The sequence below is a fragment of the Ictidomys tridecemlineatus genome, chromosome 9, assembly GCF_052094955.1.
Source record: "Ictidomys tridecemlineatus isolate mIctTri1 chromosome 9, mIctTri1.hap1, whole genome shotgun sequence".
Taxonomy (NCBI): domain Eukaryota; kingdom Metazoa; phylum Chordata; class Mammalia; order Rodentia; family Sciuridae; genus Ictidomys; species Ictidomys tridecemlineatus.
The window spans coordinates 2,061,893-2,088,107 of record NC_135485.1 but is presented as its reverse complement, the minus strand read 5'-3'; the positions used below and the strand labels follow the sequence as shown (position 1 = coordinate 2,088,107).

The window sequence follows — 26,215 nt, the reverse complement described above, 5'->3', positions numbered from 1 at the left end:
GTAGAGCCCGCGGGAGCGTAGCCTGCCGGGAGTTGTAGTCGCTCAGCCAATAGGCACGTAGGCTGAGCGGGAGACCGTCGGCGTCCTCCTGGACTGGTCTAGGTCCCGTGAGAGCTGGGCAGTTATCGCGAGATGACGCTCGGCGGCGTCCGCAGTAGCACATGCGTTTCCCCAGTAAAACACTGCTGTCGGCCGCCGCGGGTTCCCTAGCTTGCGGCGCGAGTTTGGCGGAGCGCTCGGCATGGGGAAGGCCAGGCTGGCCGCGGCGCGGAGGCAGGCGCCCCGGGCTCCCCTGGGGGGACGCGGGGGCGCAGCGAAGGCCAACCCGAACCCGTTCGAGGTGAAGATCAACAGGCAGAAGTTCCAGATCCTGGGCCGGAAGACGCGCCACGACGTGGGTCTGCCCGGCGTGGCTCGCGCGCGGGCCATCAGGAAGGTGAGGGGCTGCCGGAGCTGGCTCGGCCGTCGGCTTCTCGCCGCCGCGTTTCCCCGGCTGCAGGATGGAGGCCGCGCGGGCCGGTTCGGTGCTTTGCTGTGGCGTGGGCAGGTCCCTTGCACGTGCGCGGTTCTGGCGACTCTTCTGACTGCCCGGGCAGAGCTGAGCCCTCGGAAGCCACCGGGCGTCCTGCACAGCACGGCCTGACCTTTCCCTTTGCTCTGAGCTCTGCGCGTTCGGGGTCCGGGGTCGTACAGGACCGTGCACAGCGGCGGCAGTAAAGCAATTCTTATGGTTGTTCTGAGGAACACGCATTATGAGGTTGGTGAATTAATTAAGGCCCAGGAAGAAAAAGGTGAATTCCCCATAGTCCCACACCTGGTAAGGGCTGGGCTTGCATTCAGGATCAATGTCTTCAAAGCCTTTATGCTTCACTGATTGCCCGGTCTAACTCTGGGGAGATATAGGTAAGCCAGCTTTAGTCCTTGCCCTCAAGAGCTCTAATCTGCATTCTTTCATAGAATGTACACCAGGTGATAATGGAGGGGAAGATCACTACCACTAGGAGCTGACAGCATTATAATAGCAAGACAGATGACACTGCACACTCCAGTGCCTGACGTGTAGGTTGGCCTGTAACCTCTAGTAGAGAGACCTCTGTCTTTAGTTTTCTTACTCTTAAAGTGATAATAATGCACATCTTTCCTTGTGGTGGTTATGAGAATAAAAGTGTTACACCCAGTGCTTGGTACTCACTCTCTAAATATCTTTATTGTTAGACTTCTTGCCTTGTCATTCTCAGACTCCTTCATAGTCTGACCGGTTAAGGAGGTTCAATTCCCTAAAGCAGAGATTAGACAAAAGGACATGAGGAATGACTGTGGCTTCCAAGACCTGAGCTGGCTGCAGTAGGAATTTTTGCCTATCACAGAAATTACTGTTTGCTAAGAGACTACCAATTAGCAGGAGCTTATATATGAGCAGCTCAAGTCATCATTTCTTTTTGGTTTTTGCTGCTAGGGCCTTATGCGTGCCAGGCAGCAAGCTACATCCCAGCCACCCAATCATTACTCCCAAGCCCCAACAGCCTTGCAAGCTCCACAGCCCAAAAAGGACAGCTTGCTGAGACTTCTTGTGTCTGATGTGGGAGGGGAATTGTGACTCCTCTCCAAGTTCCCAGGACTTGGCCTATGGTAGAAACTCAGATACTGGAAGGAATCAGAAGTAGAACCTGAGTACTACTTTCAGAGATGATAAATGTCCTATTATAATTAGGAAAGTCAGAAAATTCTTCCTAGAAGGAATCACATTTGTGCTTGTGGGTTGAGTGAGTGGACTACTTTGGGGATAGGTAGAAAGCACATTGTCCCAGTGCATTGAAGGATGTGAGCAAGTCACATAATTGAAGAGCTCAGAGCTGGGGGTACAGCAGGTCATCCAGCAAGTTAAAACTTGATATGTGTGTGAGTTAGGGCACACAGCTAAGCTGTGGGCCTGAGTCCTTCCATGTCTACTAGTTCTTGAGGAGTAAATGGGCTGTCCCAGGTGTCAAATCTAGTTAGTTAGGGTGCTTTGGGACAGCACTTCAAAGTAATAGTAAGAGGACAGCCCCAGAATCATCGCTTTATAGCTCTGCCTCTCTTCCTTCATTTCTAAAATAAATTATAAAATAACAATTATTAACTGGTAGCATACACCTATTATCCCAGCTTTTTGGGAACCTGTGATAGGAGGATGGCAAATTCATGGCCAGTGTGGGCAACTTAGCAAGACCCTGTGTCAAGGTAAAATAAAAGGGGCTTGGAACGTAGCTTAGGGGTAGAACACTTGCCTAGCATATGCCAGGTCCTGCATTCAATCCCCAATAAAGAAAATTAAAAAAAAAAAACAAAAAAACTGTTGTAGTTAGTTCCAGATTCCTTATAGTAGGTCACTGAAATGTTTATGATTAATGCTCACAGACTAGTGAAGGAAGTACTGTTATCTTCATTTTTTCCTAAGAACACTGAGGCAGGGAACAAGTATGTTACCTTCCAGTTGGAAGTGGTGGGGTCAGATCTAAACCCAGGCTCTAGTGCTTGACACTACAAGCTGGGGCAGTTTCCTAGTGATCTCTGATTGGCTTATGCGACCTCTAAAGACTGCCTGAGATAGGTGGATATCTTCTTGAACAGATGTGGCCACTGGGGACAGTCCAAAGTCCTGACGAGGAGTTGGTAAGTCTAGTGGAATTGCATGTCCATGCTCTGGACTGTACCTCTCAGGCCTTTGTGAGGAGAGGACAGAGATGCAGGAACTATTATTCATGCTGTGTCATAAGAATACTCCTTCCCAGTGTTGGATAGCTTCTCCATGCCCCTTCCCAGGCCTTCGGGCCTCCTGGATAATGCATGTTTGGCTCGCCCAGAATCCTTGAAGAGTATAAGAAACATTCTAGTCTGGGGTTGGGATAGGGATTGGAATATCTGCCAAGGCACCCAGCTTATGCTTAAGGGTTTGTAAATCCATGGAATTGGATCGTTCCAGGGTCCCCCCTGTGTGATGATCCCGTCTGGGTACCACTTCCTTTCATCCCTGGTCATATATAAGCTCCTGCTAATTGGTAGTCTCTTAGCAAACAGTAATTTCTGTGATAGGCAAAAGTTCCTACTGCAGCCAGCTCAGGTCTTGGAGGCCACAGGCATTCCTCACGCCCTTCTGTCTAATCTCTGCTTTAGGGGATTCAACCCCAATGAAAGCCAGCCTTGAATAATATTGAACTCATTAATTGCTGCTAGTGGGAGAATACTAAATTACTTGATTCTTGATACAGTTGTTGGAATTCTGAGTTTAAAATATTGCCTTGTTGATAAGGTACAAACTTCCCTCATTTGATAAGCTCATTTTATGACCTCATGTCGTGTGCAAAGCATAACTCTGCATTTCTTAGGAGTACCTTCAGTGGAAATAACCGTCCCTCCATGATGGAAAGAATCCAAACTTACTCTGTTTTTCCAAGTGAATCAGGCCTGAGTGAACACTTTTAAATCCTGAGGCAGCTGTGACAGCCGAAAGAGCAATTCAGCATAGCCTGACTGTTAATGCTTTTGGCCCTTCCTTTCTTTCAGCACCAGGTAGACTCTAAAGAGGAAACTAATTATCCCATTAACTGAAAATGAGTTGATTTAATTCTTCTCAAAGTTCTGTTCTTACTAGGGAAGACCTATTGTGGATGAAAAATAGTGTGGTTAGACTTTTGACATTCACAGCACACAGCTCTGAACTTTAAAATACACACCATTCTGACGCTCCCATTAGGGGCAATTGAGGGATTTTTTTGTAAAAATTGTTTGATTTTTTTTCCCCCCCAGCGTACGCAGACTTTACTAAAGGAGTACAAAGAAAGAGATAAGTCCAATATATTTACAGATAAACGCTTTGGGGAATACAATAGCAACATAAGCCCAGAGGAAAAGATGATGAAGAGATTTGCTCTGGAACAACAGGTATGATAAGAAAAATGCAGAAGAGTCTGCTTTAAATTTTACAAAGAAGTCAAGCTCAAAGAGAGAGCTGTTTCTCCTCATTTACCTTTGGGGTTACTTACCTGCCAGTTATAGGGGATATACCTTGTCAGGTAGGCCCAAGGGAACATGACCTTCTGCAAATGCTAGTTATTAAGTGGATAAACATCGGAACCAGAGCAGAAGGCAGCAGCACATACTGGAGTCTTCACTAAAAGGCCAGCCCTCAGCTCTGTCAGGCGGGGAGTAAGTGGTGGAGGAGCGTTGTTGGCGGGAAAGACTGCTTGATTTATTGGTAACTTAGCTGTCCCATTGATTTTTTTTAAGAATTTCCATCCGTGGGTTCTGTTTATACCTAAATCATTGATCACATGACCCAGCATAATCTTAAGGCTGGTTAGGCTATGTTGTCATGTTTCACACATAATGGAAAAATATTTTTTTTTTTTGCTGAGAAATTAATGATAATTTTGGAAAACTGATTTGCCCTGCACTTTTGTCAGCGACATCATGAGAAAAAAAGTATTTACAACCTAAATGAAGATGAAGAATTAACCCATTATGGCCAGTCTTTGGCAGACATCGAAAAGCATAACGACATCGTGGATAGTGACAGTGATGATGAAGAAAGAGGAACGCTGTCTGGTAAGGTCAGAGGTGCTGCCACCCGAGCCTTGGCCTTGTTGCAAGGGATAGTGCTCACTGGACTTTGTCCTGCCTCCTCTCAGAGACCTAGAGAAAGTTGTTTCACACACGTTTCATCTCAGTAAATTCTGCATTTAGCTTTTTCTAAAAAAGTTTCAGAATTTGAGGACAGTGTGGGTAGGTAGGAGACAGCTGCTTACACAGGCTGAAAAAGCCATTTTCAATGGCTTAAATGCGCCATTTAAGATAGAATTAGAGCTGTGAATGAAACTGATCTCACTGACTCACAAGACAGCTCTTTTACACTAAACTGCAGTGCTTTGTTGCCTGCTGTTTATAAATCCTGACCTTTTTGAACCAATGGTGTGTACATACTTCTTTTAGTCTTCCTACAGGACCAGTTACAGTCATTTTGTGCAGGATATATTATCTGTAGATAATAACTTGAAATAGAGAAAATCTTGGCCTTGATTATCACTGTTGAAAACTTGGCTGGTGTCTAATAATCTTGGGTTCTGTTTATAAAGTTGCAGGCGTGATATTAACTTGTTCACATTCCTTATAAGTGAAGGGTAAATCCCATTTTCCAACATCTTCAGAAGAAATCTACACAGAACTAAAACTGACTCCCAGTTGTGTTTAGTGCCTGGAAAGCTGAGACAGCAAAGCTTGTTCCCCAAAGCTGCCTTTTGCTTCTGGATAATACAGGGGTGAAAGGTTGAGGAACTGAGGCAGCCTGTGGGGCAGAACCTACTGTGCTGTGAAGGGGCCTTCTTGCGGCTCCTGTTGTGCTGGGGATCCAGACAATAAGCAAAGTATGTCACTACATTATGCCATCTAACAAAGTGGAAAGTAAAAAGGAAGCCAGGAAAGGGCTGGAATGTACCTTTGGAAGTCATGACCAGCCTCCCTGAGAACATGTGGTGTTGCCCTGTAAGCCAAGAGCACCCCACAAAGGGAACAGGGAGTCCAGAGTGTCTGAGGCAGAGCAGCAGGGCGATCTTGGCCGAGAGCACAGGAAGCAGTGGTAACATACAGACACAGGACCTCTGGCCACAGAGAGGAGCTTGGCTTTTACTCAGAAAGGAAGCCTTAGAGATGTCTGTGCCATGGAGTCTGATAGGACCAGGTCAACAGGATTTACTAGTGCGTTGGATATAGTGTGAGGAAAGGAACTCGGGTGGCTGCAAGGAATTCAGCCCACGCAACTAGGAGGAATTGTTACCTTTCTTGGAGATGGGGAAAACTAGGACAGATAAGCTGGGGGAGTTTTCGTGCCTGTGAGACAGACAAGGGACAGTGCCAGAGGGCAGCTAGAGGCTAGCTCAGGGAGAACACAGGTAAAGGCACAAACTGAGAGGTGCCAGCATGGAGACCATATGAAACCACCAAGAGAGCAAGAATGGATAGAGATGGCAGGAGCTGCAGCCTGAAGAGCTGAGGAATAGGAGACCAAGAGGCCACAGGTGGGCGGTAGCCAGAATCCATGTAGACAAAGCATTTCCCAGAGGAGAGTAAGATGCGTCAAGTACTGGCTACAGATCAGCAGGATTCCATTTCAGAAGGCAGGGCAAAGCTGGAGAGGAGTCAGATTCAAGATGGAGTAGACACAGCATCCTGGGGGCATTGTAAGGTGGGGTCGAAGGAGGTCATGGAGTGAGGTGGGGTCGAGAGTGCTTGCTGAGTGTTCTAATGTAGGGGCAATAAAAGAGTGATCCTACAGAAGGGGAGACGGGCATGCTTGCTTGGTATCTGAGAAGGGGGAGACGAGTGTCGAGGTGAGGGTTACCCCAAACAGCTCTGGATAACTGGAGGAGTCACAGTCCTAGGACCCAGCACCACTCTGGTTGACTGTGGTCTGCGGACTATTTTTTAGTGAAATAGTAAGCTAGGTCATCAACTTAGGGTGAGCAGAGTGCTAAAAAAAAATGCTTACCAAACCAGGGCCCAATTTTTATGGTGGTGCTTTCTGGTGTTTCTCTCTAGCTGAGCTGACTGCTGCCCACTTTGGAGGCGGAGTTGGACTCCTTCACAAGAAAATATCTCAGCAAGAAGGCAAGGAAGAGGCAAAACCAAAGTCACGGAAAGAACTGATTGAAGAGCTTATTGTCAAGTCAAAGCAAGAGAAGGTGGGTAGCTGGTGCTCTTTCTGTGGAGTAGCTCCAGTATGGGAAATGCCCAGCTTGTACTCTTTCTCCCTGTGCATTTCTGGGTTTAATAAGAGCATTCATTTGGGGGAGGAATTTTAATCTTTTTAATCTTACCAAGCATAGAATTCCAACCAGTAGTTGTTGGCTTTGGTGTTGGATGTATGTCAGGGTGTGCTTGTGAAAGTGATTATCACTGCACATGATATTGTAGTGACTGCCCAGAGCATCTAAGTGAGCAGGGAAGCCTGTAGCCCTGCTACAGAGAGGAGGGCTCTCCCTGAGCCTGCTTTTGTGTCTGCACTGACAATACATAGGGTGTGTCTGTTTTTCCAGAGAGAGAGACAGGCGAAACGAGAAGATGCCCTTGAGCTCACGGAGAAGCTGGACCAAGACTGGAAAGAAATCCAGACCCTGCTATCCCACAAAACTCCCAAATCAGAGAAGCAGGAGAAAAAAGAGAAACCTAAGGTAGGAATTAAGGGATTGAAAACTGCAGTGAACTTACATTTTTGACTTGGTTCTTCTTTGGAGAAGAAAGAAACTGAGGCCAGGATGTTTTCCTGGCCTTCCTCTGTTGGGACCGGTTTTCAGTTGCACATCTCTGCTGAATTACCAGATGTGTGCTGAGCTGGGTTAGAAACAACTCAGGACTCACTACTTCAGTGTCTGCTTGAGGTGGTTAGCATGCCTCTCTGGCGAGAAGTGCTGTGGGTGGAGACAGTAGGGTTTGAACCTCCCTGTTCCACATGTGTTACACTGAGGTATGTTTTAAATATACACTTTTAATATACACTTAATTCTTCTGGACAGTGTTGCTTCACTCTGCTGTTTTTTATGTCTAAATTGTTGGAAAATGGTGTCTTTGTTTGAACAGCTGGATTCCCAGGGAAATATTAGGATTTTGCTTGGTAACATCATGTGGCCATCTGTAGCACCGCTTTCTCTGCAGAGGACAAGGCTCAGATAATGGTACCCTGCGTGGCCCTTGCAGAGTGTGTCGGGAAGCAAAGCAAAGATCTTTTCTTTTTGTTAAACTGTTAAAAAATGTCTTCTCTCCACTGTAGCCTGATGCATATGACATAATGGTTCGTGAGCTTGGCTTTGAAATGAAGGCACAACCGTCTAATAGGATGAAAACGGAGGAGGAGCTGGCAAAGGAGGAGCAAGAGCGGCTGAGGAAGCTGGAGGTACAGGGGCCTGCGTGCTACACAGCAGGCATGGACAGGCTCTGGGGAATCTCAGTTTCCTGTTTGTAAGATTCAGTTGCTGCCTTTCATTTATAGCCCTGTCTGCTTTATCTTGAAAGATGGATTACAGATATGGTGTGTTTAAAGTTTGTATTTACTAAAGCAAAAATATAAAATGCTTTAATACCCAAGCACACCAAATAAAATAATGGACATTCCTTACAATTTCTCTTTGTTAAAATATCTGCTAACAATGTAGTTGACTGTATTGCTTTATGGGTTTTATTCTGTGTATTAAAATTTTGGGTGGTTGGATGGGTAGGGTCTGGGGATTTAATTCAGGAGCACTTGACTACTGAGTCACATCCCCAGTCCTATTTTGTATTTTATTTAGATAGGGCCTCACTAAGTTGCTTAGAGCCATGCTTGTTGCTGAGGCTATCTTTGAACTTGCGATCCTCTTGTTTCAGCCTCCCAAGCTGCTAGGACACAGCACCTAGCTTAAAAAATTTTTAAATGTTGTTCCATTTAAACAAACATAAGATAGGGTTTGTGGCTCAGCGTTAGAGTGCTTGCCTCGCATGTACAAGGCCCTGGGTTCAATCCTCAACACCACATTAAAAATAAGTAAATAAAATAAAAGGTATTCTGTCAAACTACAGCTAAATAAAGATAAGATAGAGACATACTATTCTACACTTGGCCATTTTAATGTAACACAGGTTGTGTTGCAAAGAGAAAGTCCGTGGAGCTCCATTAGGGTCAGATCTTAGAGGAATAGGTTTTCCTTCCTTGTGGCTGGAAAGTATTTACCAAGATTGAATAGTCTGATAAATATGGAAGTCTCCCACTTAACACCCAGTGCTCTCTTTCTTTTTTGAGTGAAGATGGCAGAAGGCAGGCTGGAGGCCCTGTGGTCCGGAGCTGGACACACACTCTCTTTTCATGTGTTTGCTCACACCATGTGGCTTCTCTTTTCCTTCCTGTCAGGCTGAGAGACTTCGAAGAATGCTTGGAAAGGAGGAGGATGAAAGTATGAAGAATCCAAACCACACGTCAGCGGATGATTTAAATGACGGCTTTGTGCTGGACAAAGATGACAGGCGCCTGCTTTCTTACAAAGTAAGATATTTGGCTTCATTTTCTTTCCTTTTAATTTGAAAACATAAGGAGTTCATCACAGATGAGAATGCAAATCTGAAACCATTTCTCTAAAGTTCTTCATCTGAGTGCTGGTGGGTTTCAGGTATCAGAACTTCATAAAGGAGCCTGTGTGTGCTCTGCTTCCCTCCCTCTGCAGAAGGTGCCTGATGATGAGTCACGTGGACTGTCTTTGCCACTTTCCTCAGTTGTTACAATAAGCACTTTCTCATCGTACAGTTTAACTGGTTAGCTGCAGGATCTCGGCAAAACAGGCAACTAATGCGGGGTTATGGCTCTTGAATATTTTTGAGTAATCAAGTTTCTAAGACGGGTATATTTTTATTCACAAAAATGAGAAAGGTCTCTACTCACTTGTCCTTTTAGAGTATAGCAAGGGTGAAAGCAGAAATATAGACAGGCTCTGTTTGAACAAAAAAGAGCCCAAGACGGGAAACTGGTGCTGGCAAAAAAAAATCCAAGGTTATCTGGAATAGCAGAAATGGGGTTTCTGGACACCTTCCTGCACAGCTCCCTGGCAAGACATAGACCCAGTCTTGGCAGGACTCACTAGGAACCTATATTAGTCCTTTTTTTTTTTTGCTATTATAATGGAATACTTAAGGTTCAGTGGTTTTATAAAGAGGTTTACGTAGCTCACAGTCATAGACATTCAAAGGCTTGGCAACAGCATCTTCTCAATTGTAGTGAAGGCATCATGGTGGTTTGAGTATCGACAAGAGAAAGTGATCATGTCACCAGGCAAGAAGTCAGGAGAGGGAGAGGGGCCAGGTTCACATGTTTCTTAAAGACTGTCCTGAGAACTCACCAGGATGTCCCAGGAAAACTATCATAATCCTTTCCTAGGACACTGCCCTTCCTGACCTAAGAACTTCCAGTAGCCCCACCTTTTTTTTTTAAATATATTTTTTAGTTGCAGGTGGGCACAATATCTATTTTTATGTGGTGCTGAGGATTGAACCCAGGGCCTTGCGCATGCTAGGCAGGCACTCTACCACTCAGCCCCAGCCCTAGGCCCCTCCTTTTGCAGATCCATCACCTCTTACAGCACCACACTGAGGATGAAGATTCCAACACAGGAGCCCTGGAGAGATGTACCATCTCCAAATCATTCTAGAACCTTCATCTCCTGTGTCTGACAGCATAGATGGGGGTGGGCAAGGAGGACCAGGCTCAGGGGACGGACAGGTAGGAACACACTGTACCTGTTGTGTAATCTGTGCTTTGCGCAGTGATGCTCCTGGTCTCTGGTCCCTTTCTAGGATGGAAAGATGAACGTTGAGGAGGATGTCCACAAAGAACTAAGCGGGAAAGCTGGCATCCAAGGGAGCGACGAGGAGGAAGGCGAAGAGGAGAGCGACGAGGAGGAGGCCGAAGGGGAGAGGGGGGACCCGGACAGCCATTCAGACCTGGACTCGAATGCAGAGAGTGAGGAGGAAAGTGGGAAGCCACCGAGAGCGCAAGGGCAGACTCCTGGGAAGAGACTGAGAAGTGATGACCAGAACACTCAAAAGGCTGCCAGAACTGAGCTGCCCTACACCTTTGCAGGTAGCAGGGTGCTGCTTCTCTAGGACCCAGGGACAACCTCTGTGACCTGGCTAAGCTGTGCAGCTTGAGTGCACAGGAGTCTGCTGTGTCTGCACCAGGCAGTTTCTGTGGGCTGGCTGTATGCAGATGAGGCAGTCACACCTTTTCACCTAGTGTCTTCACATTCTCTCTGTGGATCCCAGAGGCTTGTGTTCAGGCCTGAGCACTTGTTTAGCCACATAACCCTCTACCTAAACTTTCAGGGGTTTGTCTGACGTTCACTAAAACTAGTTCAAGTAAATAGCCCTGAGTTATCCTGTGACTGGAGGTTCTTTCCATAGGATAGCTAGCAGTGAGGCTCACCTCCAGGGACGTGACCTTGATGGGTGAGAGTCTCGGGTGGTGGCATTGCTTAGCTCTTGTGTCTCCTTCCAGCTCATCTGGGGCATTGAGGCAGTAAAACTAACACTGACACTGAGTGACCCCTGGGTTGTGGATACTGAATCAAAGTCCTACTCAGGGAAGGGTGGTGGGCCAAAAATGCACTGGGGCTGTCCTCGGGTGCATGGTCAACCCTAGATAGCCCAGTTCAGCTAGGTGTCCGCTACGTTGGATGTGTTTGTGAACAAAAGCACGTGTATGATGTGTCTTAACCTCTTCTGTTAAAGCAGGGAGCCTTGCTTGTTGTGGCCATTGTCCCCCTGTGTCAGCACAGGGGGAGCCATGCTCATTTTAAATGTAAGTATGTTTGGGTTCGGTAGCTCCTGAGTCCTATGAGGAGCTGAGATCTGCATTATCAGGAAGATCGATGGAAGAGCAGCTTTTGGTGGTGGAACGAATTCAGAAATGCAACCATCCAAGTCTTGCAGTGGGGAACAAGGAGAAATTAGAAGTACGTTGGAATGATGAGGTGCTGAGTATCAGGAGCAGGATCAGGCCCCCAGTCGGAGCCTCAGGATTGCTGAGGTTACACATATGAAGGGTGCCTCCTGCTGGGGAGCACATGACTGTCCCCCAGAGCTTGTGAGCAGGCCTCACAACAGAATCACCCCTGGGCACTGGGCACCTCCCTTAAACCTGGCACAGGCCCTTCCTTTCACTTGAGAGCAAATGGCTCACAGCAATCCCATGGCTCTGCCTACTGAGACAACAGCACATGTCCCTCCCCCTTGCTCCATAGGTGATACGTGTCACCCTGTTAGTTTTGGTGACCAGTGTCTCTGTCTGCAAGTGCCACCTGGTCCTTGGACACCTCCCAGTGTCCCTGTGCTCCAGCTGAGCCTCTGCATTTTGCACAGGTCCCATGTCTGTGGCAGGGTCCCTTGACCCACCTCCTTTGCCACACTAGAAAACAGAAGTTACATGCCTGAGATTCCGATCTTGGTGCTTAGCACTAAGCTCTCTTCCTAATTCATGTTCCTACAGAAACTGTTCGGCTTCCTTTTGGAATACATTGGAGATTTGGCTACAAATGATCCACCAGACCTCAAAGTAATTGATAAGTTGGTGGTGTAAGTAAAAACTGTTTATGTTCCTAAGGATATGAGGCTGAACTGGCAATGTTTCTCCCAGTTAGGTCATAAATACACATTTTGAAATCAGTAAGGCAGTCTGGTGACGTGACCATAGCAGGTAGGTGTACTGTCCCCAGAGCTTGTGAACAGGACTCACAAAACAAACCCATGGCAGTAACAGTGACACCTTCTCACTCTGGCTCATGCTGCTCCCAGCCCCACAGAGATGGGACCTTGTTTTTTAAAAAATGAATCCCTCAGACTCACTTATAGTAGGAGTACCTAGTTTCCCAATGGAGCTCTGGGGGATTGGGAAGTATTTGGAATGCATGGTAGAGAATCCCATTGTCACTACTGGAACTTGAGCCCTGTGGGCCAGGTCCATCACCACCTCTGTGGATCCTGACAAGACTGGCTCTACTTGAGCTGGTGATCTCCTGCTAGGAAAGCACTCTTGTGTCCTACAAAGGGATGGTATGGGTGGGCTCTGACCCTTATTCCACTAGAAGCTTGTGGCGCTCACGGTGGCCTCTGGCTTCCAGTACTGCTGGCACACACAGAAGGATGGTCTTAACAAAGCATTTGCAAGGAATAAATGAGCTAATGTGTAAAGTACCATAGCTGGCACATAGAATGTGCCCAATAGTAATGTTTCCACTCAAAGGTCATCACCAGATTGTTAGGAAATAGCAAGTTTTAAGTACAGTGATTATCATAAAACACCATTAGAAATTATTTGGAGCCAGGAGTGGTGGCACATGCCTGTAATTCCAACTACTTGGAGACTGAGGCAAGAGGGTTGCAAATTGAGATCAGCCTCAGTAATTTTAGTGAGGCCCTGTTTCAAAATATAAAGTGCTTCGGATGTGGATCAGTGGTAGAGCATTTGTCTAGCATGCACTGGGCCCTGAGTTCAATCTCCAGTACCTCTCCCCGCCCCCGAAAAAGAAAACTTACCTGGGTCATCAGAGAGCTCAGCAGACAGCAGTAGGAAAAGAGTGAGTCACTCAGACTGGGGCATTGCATGGAGGTCAGGCCCTTGGCGTGTGAGGGTTGCCAGCGAGTTCAAAGGGTTCATCCAGAGGCTTCCCTTTCTGACTTGAACAATTAGCAGGTGACTGCACAGAACGAGTTTCCAAGAGTTTTCTGTGTTTTATTGTCCAGAGTCCTCTCCTGACTTAAATTTCTGCTTCATAGGCAGTTATATAATCTTTGCCAGATGTTTCCTGAGTCTGCAAGCAACTCTATAAAATTTGTTCTTCGAGATGCCATGCATGAGATGGAAGAAATGATTGAGACCAAGGGCCGTGCAGTGTTCCCAGGGTTGGATGTGGTAAGCGATGCGGGGTCTGTGGGCATGGTCCTGAGCCATGAGAATCGGGTTCAGTGTGGTATCAAGGACCGGGAGGGTGCATGTGTCTTTGCATTGAGAGGCTGGTTGTGCCCTAGAGCTTCCAGACTGGTGGGGAGAGGACTGCAACAGACCTGAGAGGACAGTTAACTGAAGTTGCTGATAGAGATTCTGGTTTGATTCCATATGGACAGGGCTATATCTGACTTTTTTTTTTTTTTTTTTTGGTGGGGTGGGTACTAGGGATTGAAATCAGGAACTTTCCCGTTGAACTACATCCCCAGCCTTTTTAGATTTTTATCTTGAAACAGGGTCTAAGTTGCTGAGGCTGGCTTCAGACATGTGAGCCTCTTGCCTCAGCCTCCTAATTCATTGGGATTACAGGTTGTATGCTACTGTGCCTGGCTGTGTCTGGTCTTAATGGCAAAGATGCTTTAAGACTCACAGAAGCATTGTGTTTTCCTAGAGACCCCTGACTATTTGTAACAGCCTTATGTGACACTTAGTATCTTTGAAGAAGAAATGCGGAGTTGCAGTGGCAGACACTCTCAATCTTAGCAGCTCCCGAGGTGGAGGCAAGAAGGTCTCGGGTTCAAGGAGCTTAGGAAACAGTGATACCCTGTTTCCAAATGAAATAGGAAAGGGCATGTGGCTCAGTGGCTAGCACCCTGGGTCAAATTGTCTGGGGCAGGATGCGGGACACTGGCAAGAGCTCCCTTCAGACCTCTCCCTGGGCCTCATTTTCCTTAGAACCCCCAAATTAAGGTAGGGACACCCTCTTACAGCTCTGTAGTAAGTCCCTGTCACCACCAGAAAGGAGGAAATGGAGCCTGCTGGCATGTGTCTGCTATTTTTAAATTCACATGGGTCAGAGCCACACAGTTGTGGGTACTTTGGGGGATTTCTTGGTGCCCCTGGTCAAGCAGGGCATTCTTGAGATGCTGCAGAGTCCAGACAGGGCAGTTAATCTGCCAGCCACCCTTCTCCGTCAGTGTCACCTGTCGCCCCCCACATCTGACTTACACATAGGTGTCCTGCGAGCATAACTGGCTGCCATCATTAAAGAGAACAGCTACATGGATGAGTGTTGACGTGGCCCTGGGGAAATTCAGTTGAGGCAGCTTCCTGTCCTGGAGACGGCAGGTCTCCCTCTTCCTCAGGGATGTGGCCTTTTACTCTAGCTTTCACGTTACAGTAACTGGTGGAGATATCAAGGTTTCGGCATGAGAGAGCTTCCCTTCCTAACCAGTGGAATCCTCACCACACCTGTGACAGGCCCTGGCCTGAGGCTACAGTGGGCTGGGCAGTGCTGTCCTGTTTCCTGGAGCCTTGACCTGAGCCACCTTGCAGAGGTGATGCGGCCCCTCTGATGTGCTGCTGCTGGGCTCGTTGCCCTTGCAACCACCCGAGATGGGAAATGGAGCCTCGCCAGCTTTCCGGAAGTGCTGGTTTTAGAGGTTGCATGTCACCCAGAACTGTTGTATGTTTTTGTAATGAAAACAAACCAATGAAGCGGTGCCTTGGGCCAGGGAGAAGGCATCTTCACCAGTGTGGGTGGAAGGTTCCCTGCTGCTGTATGAAGGCCACTTCAGACTCCTCCAGCTCTAACGTGGGTCCCTGGCAGCTGCCCCTGAGTACCCCCATCTGCTGCTGGTGGCAGGCTCCTTGTGGAAGCTGCTGCTCTGGGATTGGACCTACTGAAAGTAACTGCCTGTTCTAAAGAACCTTGTCATGCTCAGCAGTTCACGTGCTTTCTCTGGGTGATGTTTTCAGAAGACCTAGGTGAGGGGGAGCATGGCGCCCACTGATGCCGGCTGTTTCACCAGGACTTTAAACCAGCTCTGCTCCTGGGCCCCTTGCAAGAGTGTGCTTTAGTTGAGCTTCATTTCCTTTTGTAATCTGTGGCAATCTCTCTCTCCAGCTCATTTATTTGAAGATTGCTGGGATGTTGTTTCCGACCTCTGACTTCCGGCACCCAGTTGTGACCCCTGCCCTCGTGTGCCTGAGCCAGCTGCTCACGAAGGTGTGTCTCCTCTTCCCAGCACATCTCAGGGCCATGTTGAAAGGAGCATGGCTGAGGTTCAGGGATACTGACCGTGAGATCAGGCCAAAGCCCACTTGTCTTTAGGACCTGTGAGAAGTAAGAGGTCAGAGTCTGGCAGACAAGGTGCGCAGCACCCTTGAGCGTTTCCCTGGATGGGCGGGGTATGGGAGTCTGGTGTAGAGGTTCATGGTTAGTGGAGGATGTGTCCCCAGGAAGGAGCTGGCAAATCAATCTGATAGGGGCTTTTGTTCCCTTTGGGGGTATGGATTTTAAATTAGTTCCCTTTGTGAGGCATACAGTTGGCCCACACAGACTGCAGTGATCCTGCCTTACACGTGGGTAAGGCTGTGTCATCTGCAGGGGTCATTGTCGGGATGCAGGACTTGCTCTGGGTGAGGCTTAGAGCACAGCTCCCCTGGGCATCCAGGTGTCTGCCTCACACAGTTCCCAGAACATGAGTCCAGAGCACCAGCTCCCCTGTGGCTTCCTTTCCAGTGCCCGGTGCTCTCGCTTCAAGACGTGGTGAAAGGCCTCTTTGTGTGCTGCTTGTTTCTGGAGTTTGTGGCTCTGTCTCACAGATTCGTACCTGAGGTTATTAATTTTCTTCTTGGGATTCTCTACATAGCGACTCCAAACACACAAAGCCAAGGTGAGTTGGTGTGTAGGAACTTCCTTGACATGTATTGTAAAGAGTAATTCCCCAGAGACAAAAACAAACACTGCTGCAGTCTTGTCACCCAGAGCAGCATGTTGTCCTCTGAGTGTGCATGTGCACACACCCACACCCACACCCACCTACACTCAGCTTGCTGCTGAGGGAACGTGATTTCCAGGCCTGAGGTCACACGTGCAAGTCTGAGCAGAGACTATGAAGAGGACACCATGCAGCCAGGGCTCAGTGTCAAGAAATATACATAAAAATCTTGACACACTTCTCTCTTAGGCATTGAAATAATATTGTGAAAAGAAACGGGGCTGGGAATGTGGCCCCGTGGTAGAGTGCTTGCCCAGCATGCAAGGGCCTGGGTGCACTCCCAGCTCCACACACACACACAAAACAGAATATCGGTCTTAATTTAATTTGGGAGGTTAGTTGTACATGGGAGGGAGCCCGGGGCCTGGTGCATGGTGGTTTGGTTTGGTTTTTGTGTCAGGATATTGCCCAGGCTGGCCCTGATCTCTTGAGCTCAAAACTAGTCCTCCTGCCTTAGCCTCCCCGCACCCTGCTCTTCTTTTGTCCTATGTTAGGTCACTTAGCCCGCAGTAGTGAAGCAGGGTTGTGATCACTGGCTGATCTTCTGAACCTGGTCCTGGCTCAGTGCCCTTTACTGGTCAGGGCTTCCTCACGCAGACTCTTCCTTCTGCAAACTTCTCACTCAGCTTCCTCCCTGGAACTGTGATGGGTGCTTGGTCTCTGTCCCATCTGGATCTTTTCCAGACTTAGGGCTCTGGCCTCATCTCACTTGCTTCATGCCCAGAGGCTAGCAGAGAGCAGAGCTGCCTGTGCAGGGCCTGGGTAGGAGCTCTTTTGAAGCGGTATCTAGGCAGTTCCTCAATCAGGACTCCATTCCTACTGCCTGCCCCTCAGCTTTTCTTCCATGACAGGACTTTCCTGCATGTGGCTTCCTTGGTCCCTGGTGGCACTGGTGGCCATTGCTGGCACATGTGTGTCCTGCTCAGTGTTGGCAAAGAGGCACAGCCATCCACGTGATCCCCAAAAGGGGAATGCAGGGTAGACGACAGCACTTCTGCTGGAAAGAGCTACAGGAACTACCCCGGGGCCATGCAGTGGGATTGGGAAGCGTGCAATGGTGGCGGAAAGCGCAGCTGGCCTGGCCTGGGGCAATTGACAGCAGTCCAACCATCTGCCCAGCTGCCTCTGCTCAGCCCTACTCAGGTCTCCGCAGCAGTCTGCCCCCGCCCCCAGCATCTGTGTTTCCAGGTGGTGGGCAGGTTAACTGCTGCACACCCTCTGGGTCTCTGCTGACATCCCTCCTCCAGACTTGAAAACTGCCTGACCTTGTCCTCTCCTCCTGGCCATCTCTTTCACTCTTCCTTTTCCTACTTAGTTCGTTTCTTTCTGTGGGTTTTATTGTGTCTCCCAAGGCTTTGGTCAAGGCCTAGAGCCTCTGATACCACACATAGTAGGTCCACAGGAAGTCTATTGCCAGCAAGCCTCCAAGACAGGGTTCAGGTATGTCTCTGACCACCCCCTGCCAAAGCTTCTGCCAGGGCAGCATTGTACCCATGCTGTCTGCCTCCTTGAGTTGACTACAGGTTTGGCACCACCCAGGGAGCCTGGGGGCAGAGGTGCTACAGGCTCAACCTGTAGTCAGTAACATCCCATCATCTCTGTCATGCTTGGAATTCAGGTTCTACTCTGGTGCATCCTTTCAGAGCACTTGGGAAGAATTCCGAATTGCTCTTGGTCTCTGAAGCAGAAGATGTGGCCACCTGGCAGAGGGGAAGCCTCCCCCTGCGCTGGGCAAGTGGGCCGAGCTCCCCGACTGCAGCTGAGGCCACCCACGCCAGGTATATCAGACAGCACCCCAGGAGGGTGAAAGACATGGGCACTTTTCACTCACCACCTGAAAGTGTGTTTTTAGCTGGTGTGTTTCTCATGCCCTTTGGGTTGATGTCTAAAAAGTTTCCTAAAAATGTGGATTTTTTTCGAGTCATACCTGCTCAGTTTCAGTGTTAACCTGGGAAGTGAAGGGAGCCGTCCTTTCCAGCTGGCAGTGTCTCCCCCACAGCCCTCCTTCCTGTGTGGGAAGGAGACAGCTGTTCCTGGGTGCCCCCAGGAACATGTGAGCTGAGGGCCCTCACATGACTTCTCGGTAGCACAGATGGGGTGACCTTCTCACCCAGGGTACTGGTTTCCCAGTCACTGGCTGTCATGGAACAAATGGATGTCCTGCCTTTGTCTCCTGTTCCTACAGACTGTCCTGCCTGGCTGTGTGTCTGGCCCTGCTAAAGCACTGCGTCCTCATGTATGGCACACTGCCGTCCTTCCATGCCATCATCAGGCCCTTCCGGGCCCTCCTGACAGAGCACCTGACGCGTTGCAGCCACCCCCACGAGCTCCAGGTACGATTTCCTGATCCTTGAGGTGTTGATGAGCCAGCAGTGGGTCAATGGGGCATAATTGTCCTTGAAGTTGCTATTTAAGCTAAGGACTTCATCTTTACAAAATCAAACAGGAATGGGAAATGATATCGTACTGTCCCTGGTCTCTGAGCACCACTGGGCTGGATTCAAGCAAAGTCTGGATCCATGCCGTTACTGGGCGGAACCTGCAGGGAGCTGCACTGAAAGACCACTGAGCCCAGGTGGGGCCTGCAGCTGGGTCTGCAGCACAAGGAGCACCTCAACTCTGCAGCTACCCAATGGGTTCTTGGGGTGGTCCCTCTGTTCTGCACAGCCCTGAGGGCTGGCCTCCATGGACTTGGGCCTCGTCACCACAGACCCTCCAGTGCATCCATGCCCTGCGCCCCACCTGCTGCTGCCCACAGCACAGGCTCTTCTGCACTGGCCCAGGGGGTCACTGGAGGAGGAGGTGCCAGTCACACTCTGAGCCCTGGCCCTCCACTGCATTCCCTTTTCATTAAGAACAGAGGCAAGGGCTAGGGCTGGGGCTCAGTGGTAGCACAGGTGAGGCCCTGGGTTCGATCCCCAGCACCACATACAAATAAATAAAATAAAGGTATTATGTCCAAGTACAGCTAAAAAATATTAAACAAACAAAAACAGGCAAGTGCTGACCACGGCATTGGGCGCTGCAGTGTGGTGCCTCCTAGCCTGGCAGTCTGCCTGTGCTCTCGTGTGCTCCTACCTCACAGGCTCAGCCTCAGAAGCCCTGGGATCCTCCTATCTGGTCTTTGCCTGGAACTCTCCTTAGAACTGTGTGGCTGTCCACCAGGCCTCCCCACATCACCACTGTGCTTCCTGGGCCTCTTGCCCTCAGTGTGACCACCCCTGAGTGCTTGCCCCATCATCTCTGTCCCTCTAGGACAGTGGCTTGGCTGTCCTAATCCTGGCCCAGTCTCGAGAGCCGAGAGCAAACCATGTCACCATCCTCAAAGTCATGACAACTTGTCAAATGCAGATGAGGACGAGATGTTTGTACCTGCACCCACTTACTGTGGACATGGCTGTGTTTATGTTTAAATGACAGAGAATTTTATCTCCTGGTCTTACAGAATTTGGGCTAGCCAAGAGTGCGTGATGGGATATGTAGGTTTCTAGGCACTCAGGTTACATCCGGTTGGGCTAAGAAATGGCCATGCTATGGGCACAGGAAGCCAAGCAGCCCCGGCTCCAGAACATACCTGTGTAGGACCAGCATCAGCGAGCTGCCTGTAGGAGATTCCTCAGAAGCCCACAGTGGCCTCTCAGCACTCAGTTGAAGCGTCCTAGCCGTGGTGCTGGTGAAGATAAGGCCCAGCAGCCTCACCTGTCCCCTTGTGTGGCTCCACCAGCTGCCCCATAGCACCTTCCTCCAGGCACCAAGACCATCTCAGTAGAGGTGGTGCTCCTTGCACTTCCATGGAAAGTGTGTCGATAGCACATTTCTCTAGGAAGAAGAGATTCTGTTAAGTTTCATAATAGAAGCATGGATATCATGGCTTCTCACTGCCTAAGTAGAGCCTTTTATTTGAGCCAGGGTGGCCAGTCCCATTGCACATGGTCTCCTTCCTCCTTGAAGGAGGCTCCTCCTCTCACTGCTGTGCTGCCCTTGGAGCAGCCACCACCCTTCACTTACCTACTGGGGTCAGGCTGGCTGCTGAGGCCGCTGGGCTGTCTCCATGTTGCCTTGGCTGTGGACCCCATAGACTCTGTGAGGGCGAACTTCAGACAGGTAGCCCCAGGACAGCTGCTTCATGTTTTTTCAGGAGCTGTTTCAAAGCACACTGGCAGAGGTGGAAAGCCAAAAGCAGCTCTACCGGCCACTGCTGTGTGAGAAGAGCAAGCCAGTCCCGCTAAAGCTGTTCACCCCTCGGCTGGTCAAAGTGTGAGTGGGGGGGCCAGGGCACTGGGCTCTGGCTGAGAGGTTGCCCCCATAATGCTTTTGGCTTTCCAATTTCAGCCTGGAATTTGGAAGGAAACAAGGCGGCAGTAAGGAAGAACAGGAAAGGAAGAGGCTGATCCACAAACATAAACGGGAATTCAAGGGTGCCGTCCGAGAAATCCGCAAGGACAATCAGTTCCTGGCTAGGATGCAGCTCTCAGAGATCATGGAAAGGTAAAGACCCTGTGGTGGGAGGAGGACCCTGTCGAGACTGCAGCACTCCCAGGCCCCTGGTCTCTGGCACCAGGATTGCAGACACTGGTATGCAGCAGCCTCTACAGGGCTGAGCAATTTCATCCCCCAACCCTCCCCCCTGTTTCTCTCCCTTTGGGTTGGACTTGGTAGCTGGTGTCGTTTTGAGCTGTTATTGGGTCACAAGACTTCCTCCAAAAATGGGCACTTGCTTCTTTTATAGGGATGCAGAAAGAAAGCGGAGAGTGAAGCAGCTTTTTATCAGCTTGGCTACACAGGAGGGTGAATGGAAAGCTCTCAAGAGGAAGAAGTTCAAAAAATAAATTATTTTGTAAATGAGGCGAGGTTGTATTGTGTAATGAAAGTAAGAAGGGGTGCTACGTCAGCCTGGGTCTCCCTAGGTTTTGAGTTCCTTTTAAAACATCGTGATGAGATAGAATGAATTCCAAAACATACTTTAGGAACAATCCTCTGTGTGAGTTTTGTGCTGATAAACTGTAGCCATTCTGTGCAGTGAACCCAGGGACACTGAACTACCCCATCCCTTTTCAGACCTTGCTAAATTGCTGGGGCTGGTCTGTACTTTCTATCCTCCTGCTTCGGCCTCCTGAGTCACTGGGATCTGCCACTCACTGTGCCGGACAGTATTTCACTTCAGGATGGTGGTCCCATGAGAGGACACTGCCTAGTGTTGTTTGATGTCCTAACTGAAGGACTCTGTGACGTCTGCACAACAGGCCAGCTACACATCTCGTCACAAGTTCACTGCTGAGCAGAACATGACTGAACACAGCTGGATTATTGTGTCCACATGAGTTGTTGTCACCTTGATTTCTGACTTCTCTAGTGCAATGTGACATCTCACCAAAGAGGTGGCCACGGTTGGGACCCAGAATGAACACTTGTGGAGTGCCGTTGAGACCACAAAGATGTAGTGTCAGGGCCACTGTTGGACTGGCAGGTCTGGGGCTCAGAATGGAGTGCACAGGACAACAGGGGGTGTTACCACTGTTTACCCGTGTTTACCTTGCTTCCCCAATGCTGAAGTATAGCACCAGAGAAGGCTTTATTAAAGGACAGCAGAAAAGACTTTTCTCCCTGGAGGAAGAAAGGGACCCTAGAGGTGGAATCCTTGGAAGGGCGGATGACTTCCCCTTTTTATAACTAAGATCTTTCACCTTTCCCACATTCCTGTCCTCTGTTCTGTTATCTTTCAGTCATGGAATGTAGGTGGGAAGGCCCAGAGGGTGGGGGACAAGTGGGCCTAAGGAGTAATCTGGGAAGGAAGGCCTTTTGGATTGGCGTCTCCATGTTTGCTGGGTGCTGCTTCATTAACATTTCAATTTCCCAAGTGCTCCTCTGCTTTCCTGGGCTCCATTCTGTTATCCTTATTAGACCCGATTTACCTAACTACCTACCTATCTTTAAATCTGGCTTCAGTGGCATGCCAGGCTCAAGCCAAAATTGTCAAGAACACTGTGGGCTGGCAGGAGGGAAGGCGGTCCCGTGAGGCGCGGGCCAGGGGGACCCCACGCAGGCTACCTGGGATCCTTCTGGGAGGCTTGCCAGGTGTGCGACATCCAGAAGAGCAGGCTGGTCCCTTCTTTGCGGCCACCTAAGCGCAGACGGGACCCTTGGACAGCCTCCAGTCCATCCCCTGTAAGCTGAGTGAGCTCTGGATGTTGGCCCGGCTGCCCCATCCGGGAGGGCCGGCGAGAAACAGGACCAAGCCACTGGTGCTGTCCCGCTGTGCAATGCGCAAAAACGCCCAGAGTCACCCCAGAACCCTGGCTGCAGCGCGGTGGGGGCGGAGCGTCCTGCCGCCGGAAGGGGCGGGGCCTGGGCGGTGTCCCGCGTCCGTTTCCGCGCGCCCTTCTGCCTCGGTGGTGGGTGCAGCAGGCCCGGTGCGCCATGGGGTGGGGAGCGGACTCCAGCTGCACCCCGCGCCCGCCCATCCGCCGGCGGCCCGCGCCCGAACGCCGCGTGGTGGTCGTGCTCTTCCTGGGCCTGCTGCTGGACCTCTTGGCCTTTACGCTGCTGTTGCCCCTGCTACCCGGGCTGCTGGAGAGCCACGGCCGCGCGCACGTGAGACCCCCGCCCGTCCTGCCCCTGCGCCCGCGCGCCCGCCCGCCCCGCGCGCCCGCCCAGCCCCTACTCCTTGTCCCCAGGACCCGCTCTACGGCTCGTGGCAGCGCGGCGTGGACTGGTTCGCCGCGGCCATCGGGGTGCCGGCGGAGGAGCGCTACCACAGCGTGCTGTTTGGAGGTAGGCTGCCCGCGGCCCTCCGCGACCCCCAGGCCTGCCCGGGCGCGCGGGCCGCTCCTGACCTGTCCCTGTCGCTCAGGTCTGATCGGCTCGGCCTTCTCCTTCCTGCAGTTCCTCTCCGCGCCGCTCACGGGGGCCGCCTCCGACTCCCTGGGGCGGCGCCCAGTGATGCTGCTGTCCCTGGTACGTTCCTCGAACCAGGTGCCCACGGGGTGACCCGGCCTCCTCCCGCCCACACAGCAGCCGCGGGATGGGCTTGGCTGGGCATGGGCAAAAAAGGGGTGGCTGTGGGTCCCTCCTCGCCACGGTTGGCCCTGGAAGGATGACTGGTGCCGGCGGCCCAGCCGGGCGGCCTGGGCCGCTCCTGCCACCTGGAGCACCGGGGGCTGGGGCGGGGCCCAAGGAGCGTGGCCTGGGCCTGCTCGCCCCCTCGCGGCCCCTCCTGGCCACGAGTGACTCCACCTGCCCTGCCAGGCGGGTCTGGTTGCCTCCTATGCAGTGTGGGCAGCATCCCGGAGCTTCGCGGCCTTTCTGGCCTCCAGGGTGATTGGGGGCATCAGCAAGGGGAACGTCAGCCTCTCCACAGCCATCGTTGCTGACCTGGGCTCACCTCCAGCCCGCAGCCAAGGCATGGTGAGTGCACAGGCCTGGATGAGGGGGCCTGGGCCTGGGCCTCTCTGCCCAGCTCTGAGGGCCTTCTCCCCAGGCAGTGATTGGAGTGGCTTTCTCCTTGGCCTTCACACTGGGCCCCATGCTCGGTGCCTCCCTGTCTGTGGAGATGGCACCCTGGCTCAGCCTCTTCTTCGCAGTCTCCAACCTGCTCTTCATCTTCTGCTTCCTGCCAGAGACGCTACCCCCAGAGAAGCGCGTAAGCTGGAGGTTGGGTCCCATGGAATGTCCTCTCAGTCTGTGTCACTGTCTGGTGCCAAGGGAGCAATGCTGCCCTCTTTGGTGTCTTGGGGCCTGCAGTGCTGGGGCAGTGCTGTTCCTTAAGCTGGTAGGCCTCTCCAACTCCCCGCAGGCACCCTCCGTCGCCCTGGGCTTCCGCGCTGCTGCTGACCTGCTCAGCCCAGTGGCCCTCCTGCGCTTTGCAGCTGTTGCTCGAGGCCAGGACCCACCTACCAGAGACAGTAAGGAGCCTGCCCTACATACCAGGGCTTTCCAGACCTTGGCTGCCTGGTCCGAGGCCCACGTGAGCCCCCTGCTGCCCTGCAGAGCTTGGCAGCCTGCGCGGCCTGGGCCTGGTCTACTTCCTCTACCTCTTCCTGTTCTCGGGGCTGGAGTACACACTGAGCTTCCTGGCGCACCAGCACTTCCAGTTTAGCAGGTGGGTCCCACTGAGCAGGCCCTGCCTCAGGGTTCAGTTCCCCCCAGCAGCCTGCTGCCCTCTGCCCCACCCCTGCCCCACTTGGGCTCCAGGCCCCCAGGCCGAGGGCTGGACTCACCCTCTGCCTCCCAGCCTGCAGCAGGGCAAGATGTTTTTCTTCATCGGTCTCACCATGGCCACCATCCAGGGCACCTATGCTCGGCGAATCAGCCCTGGCCGGGAAGTGGCAGCTGTCAAGCGGGTAGGGGCTTCTCCTCCAGTGGGTGATAGGTGGTATCCTGGGTTCTGTGGGTGGGCAGTAGAGCTGGTCTTGAAGCCATGTGACCACCACAGGCCCTGCTGCTGCTGGTGCCAGCCTTCCTTCTCATTGGCTGGGGACACTCACTGCCCGTGCTGGGCCTGGGGCTGCTGTTCTACTCCTTCGGTGAGTAGCCCTGCAGGGCTGGAGGGGGAGCCCCATCCCTGTCCTCTGGGCTGACAGATGCCTCCAATGTCCCCACCAGCCGCTGCTGTCGTGGTGCCTTGCCTGTCCTCCATGGTTGCCAGCTATGGTAAGTCCTTCCAGGGCCAAGGACACCAAGGTGAGAGGTGACCGGCAGGCACCTGATGAGGTCTCTCCCCACAGGTTCTCCAGGACAGAAGGGCACTGTCATGGGCACTCTGCGGAGCCTGGGTGCCCTGGCCAGAGCGGTGGGGCCCATGGTAGCTGCCTCAGGTAAGGGCTGTGGGACAGCATTCAGTGTGCTGTGTGACTCCTCGGCTACCCAGCGCTGCTCTTGGCTCCTCACTTGGTCTGAAAGGGAGTGGGGGGGTGCGGGGGTCCTCGGTCCTGGGGCCCCGGGTGAGCCTGTCCGACTCTCCACAGTGTACTGGCTGGCTGGGGCCCAGGTCTGCTTCACCGTGTGCTCGGGGCTCTTCCTGTTCCCCTTCCTCCTCTTGCTGAAGCTGAGACATCCAGCGCCAGTTCTCAAGGCCGAGTAGCTGAGCTGCGTGGCCCACACGGGGCCACCCTTGCTCTAAGTGGGAGCCTGGACCAGAGCCCCTGTCCCCAAGTTTCTGCCTTCCCAGAGAGGCTTGCCCACTCTTCCCCCACCCCGGGGTGGGATGGGGCGAGTCTGGGCAGCCTTACTCTCTTCTCACTCCAGAGGCCCAGGCAGGGTTGGTGACACCAAGAATATCAAGTTTTCTGTTCGTTACTGTCATTGGTGATGTTGGCCACTGCCCAGGCTTCTTAATGTCCAATAAAGCAACTATTTTCTACCAAGTGCCTTTCTGTTCTGCCCCACCAGCCACCGCCAAGAGCTGAATCTGCAGCTGGGTGGCTCTTGGTTAGGACAGAACACAAGTGTCCCAGAGCCTGTGTCCTCCTCAGCAGATGCTTGGGGAGTCAGGCACGGACCCAAGGCTGTGGGTCAGTCCTGCTGGCAGACAAGAGGCAGAGCCTTAGGCTATCGTTATTCCTGACCCCTCTTTATCAGATATGGCCACACTGCTGTTCCTATTCCAGTGAGGCTTGGTCTATTCACATTTGGGGGACAGACTGTCAGGACAGGCTCATGTGCTCAGTGCCCTGTCCAGCAGCTTCCAAATGCCACCTCAGGTTCCCCAGGGAGGCCCAGCAGGGGCACTAGGTTAGATATACGTTCCCAGTCCACAGCTGCAGGGAACAGCTGACTGACAGTGGCCGCAGTGGCATGGATAGCGACCCAAACTGCCTGGAGACTGAGGCAAGGGATCACTAAGCCCCTGGGTTGACAGACGGGCCTGGGCAACACAGCAAGACACCCCCATCTCAAAAAAGGGGGTGGGGACAGGAAAACTTGGAAATCCTACTTTAAGGCAAGA

The 26,215-nt window shown here is 51.4% G+C and overlaps 2 protein-coding genes across 11 annotated transcripts; both read left to right on the top strand.

Annotated features, from left to right (window-relative positions):
• The first annotated feature begins 67 nt into the window (after positions 1–67).
• Nop14 (NOP14 nucleolar protein) lies at positions 68–21,117 on the top strand. Of its 4 annotated transcripts, XM_005319004.4 has the most exons (18): positions 74–436; positions 3,787–3,921; positions 4,443–4,584; positions 6,571–6,713; positions 7,068–7,202; positions 7,799–7,921; positions 8,912–9,043; positions 10,345–10,630; positions 11,371–11,501; positions 12,035–12,120; positions 13,321–13,456; positions 15,396–15,497; positions 16,014–16,167; positions 17,891–18,050; positions 18,458–18,605; positions 20,411–20,529; positions 20,605–20,760; positions 21,002–21,117. In XM_005319004.4, the coding sequence occupies exons 1-18, from the start codon at positions 242–244 to the stop codon at positions 21,099–21,101; spliced, it is 2,583 nt and encodes an 860-aa protein (XP_005319061.2). In that variant the 5' UTR covers positions 74–241; the 3' UTR covers positions 21,102–21,117. The 4 variants fall into 4 exon arrangements, 2 of the variants coding, with proteins under 2 accessions (XP_077877017.1, XP_005319061.2); XM_078020891.1 differs by lacking the exons at positions 20,605–20,760; positions 21,002–21,117 and having other exon boundaries at positions 68–436; positions 18,719–20,451; XR_013425630.1 differs by lacking the exons at positions 20,605–20,760; positions 21,002–21,117 and having other exon boundaries at positions 69–436; positions 17,916–18,050; positions 20,411–20,451.
• Positions 21,118–21,204: 87 nt separating this feature from the next.
• Positions 21,205–25,630, top strand: Slc75a1 (solute carrier family 75 member 1). Of its 7 annotated transcripts, none has more exons than XM_078020917.1 (12): positions 21,205–22,863; positions 22,947–23,043; positions 23,123–23,226; positions 23,543–23,676; positions 23,750–23,911; positions 24,065–24,173; positions 24,259–24,370; positions 24,503–24,611; positions 24,704–24,794; positions 24,874–24,921; positions 24,996–25,085; positions 25,236–25,630. In XM_078020917.1, exons 1-12 carry the CDS (start codon positions 22,458–22,460, stop codon positions 25,349–25,351), a joined length of 1,578 nt encoding a protein of 525 aa, XP_077877043.1. In that variant the 5' UTR covers positions 21,205–22,457; the 3' UTR covers positions 25,352–25,630. The 7 variants fall into 7 exon arrangements, with proteins under 7 accessions (XP_077877043.1, XP_077877048.1, XP_077877045.1 ...); XM_078020922.1 differs by having other exon boundaries at positions 23,518–23,676; positions 24,996–25,118; positions 25,171–25,630; XM_078020920.1 differs by having other exon boundaries at positions 22,590–22,863; positions 23,518–23,676.
• The last annotated feature ends 585 nt before the right edge of the window (positions 25,631–26,215 follow it).

What these genes read in the sequence shown, in the direction of transcription:
- Nop14 (XM_005319004.4), top strand. Translation starts at nt 242, where the DNA reads ATGGGGAAGGCCAGGCTGGCCGCGGCGCGGAGGCAGGCGCCCCGGGCT. An exon ending in AGCGGCTGAGGAAGCTGGAG is followed by an intron (nt 7,922 to 8,911) that starts GTACAGGGGCCT and finishes CCTTCCTGTCAG; the next exon opens with GCTGAGAGACTTCGAAGAAT. An exon ending in GTAATTGATAAGTTGGTGGT is followed by an intron (nt 12,121 to 13,320) that starts GTAAGTAAAAAC and finishes TCTGCTTCATAG; the next exon opens with GCAGTTATATAATCTTTGCC.
- Slc75a1 (XM_078020916.1), top strand. Translation starts at nt 22,458, where the DNA reads ATGTTGGCCCGGCTGCCCCATCCGGGAGGGCCGGCGAGAAACAGGACC. An exon ending in CAGCCCGCAGCCAAGGCATG is followed by an intron (nt 23,677 to 23,749) that starts GTGAGTGCACAG and finishes CCTTCTCCCCAG; the next exon opens with GCAGTGATTGGAGTGGCTTT. An exon ending in GCTGCTGTTCTACTCCTTCG is followed by an intron (nt 24,795 to 24,873) that starts GTGAGTAGCCCT and finishes TGTCCCCACCAG; the next exon opens with CCGCTGCTGTCGTGGTGCCT.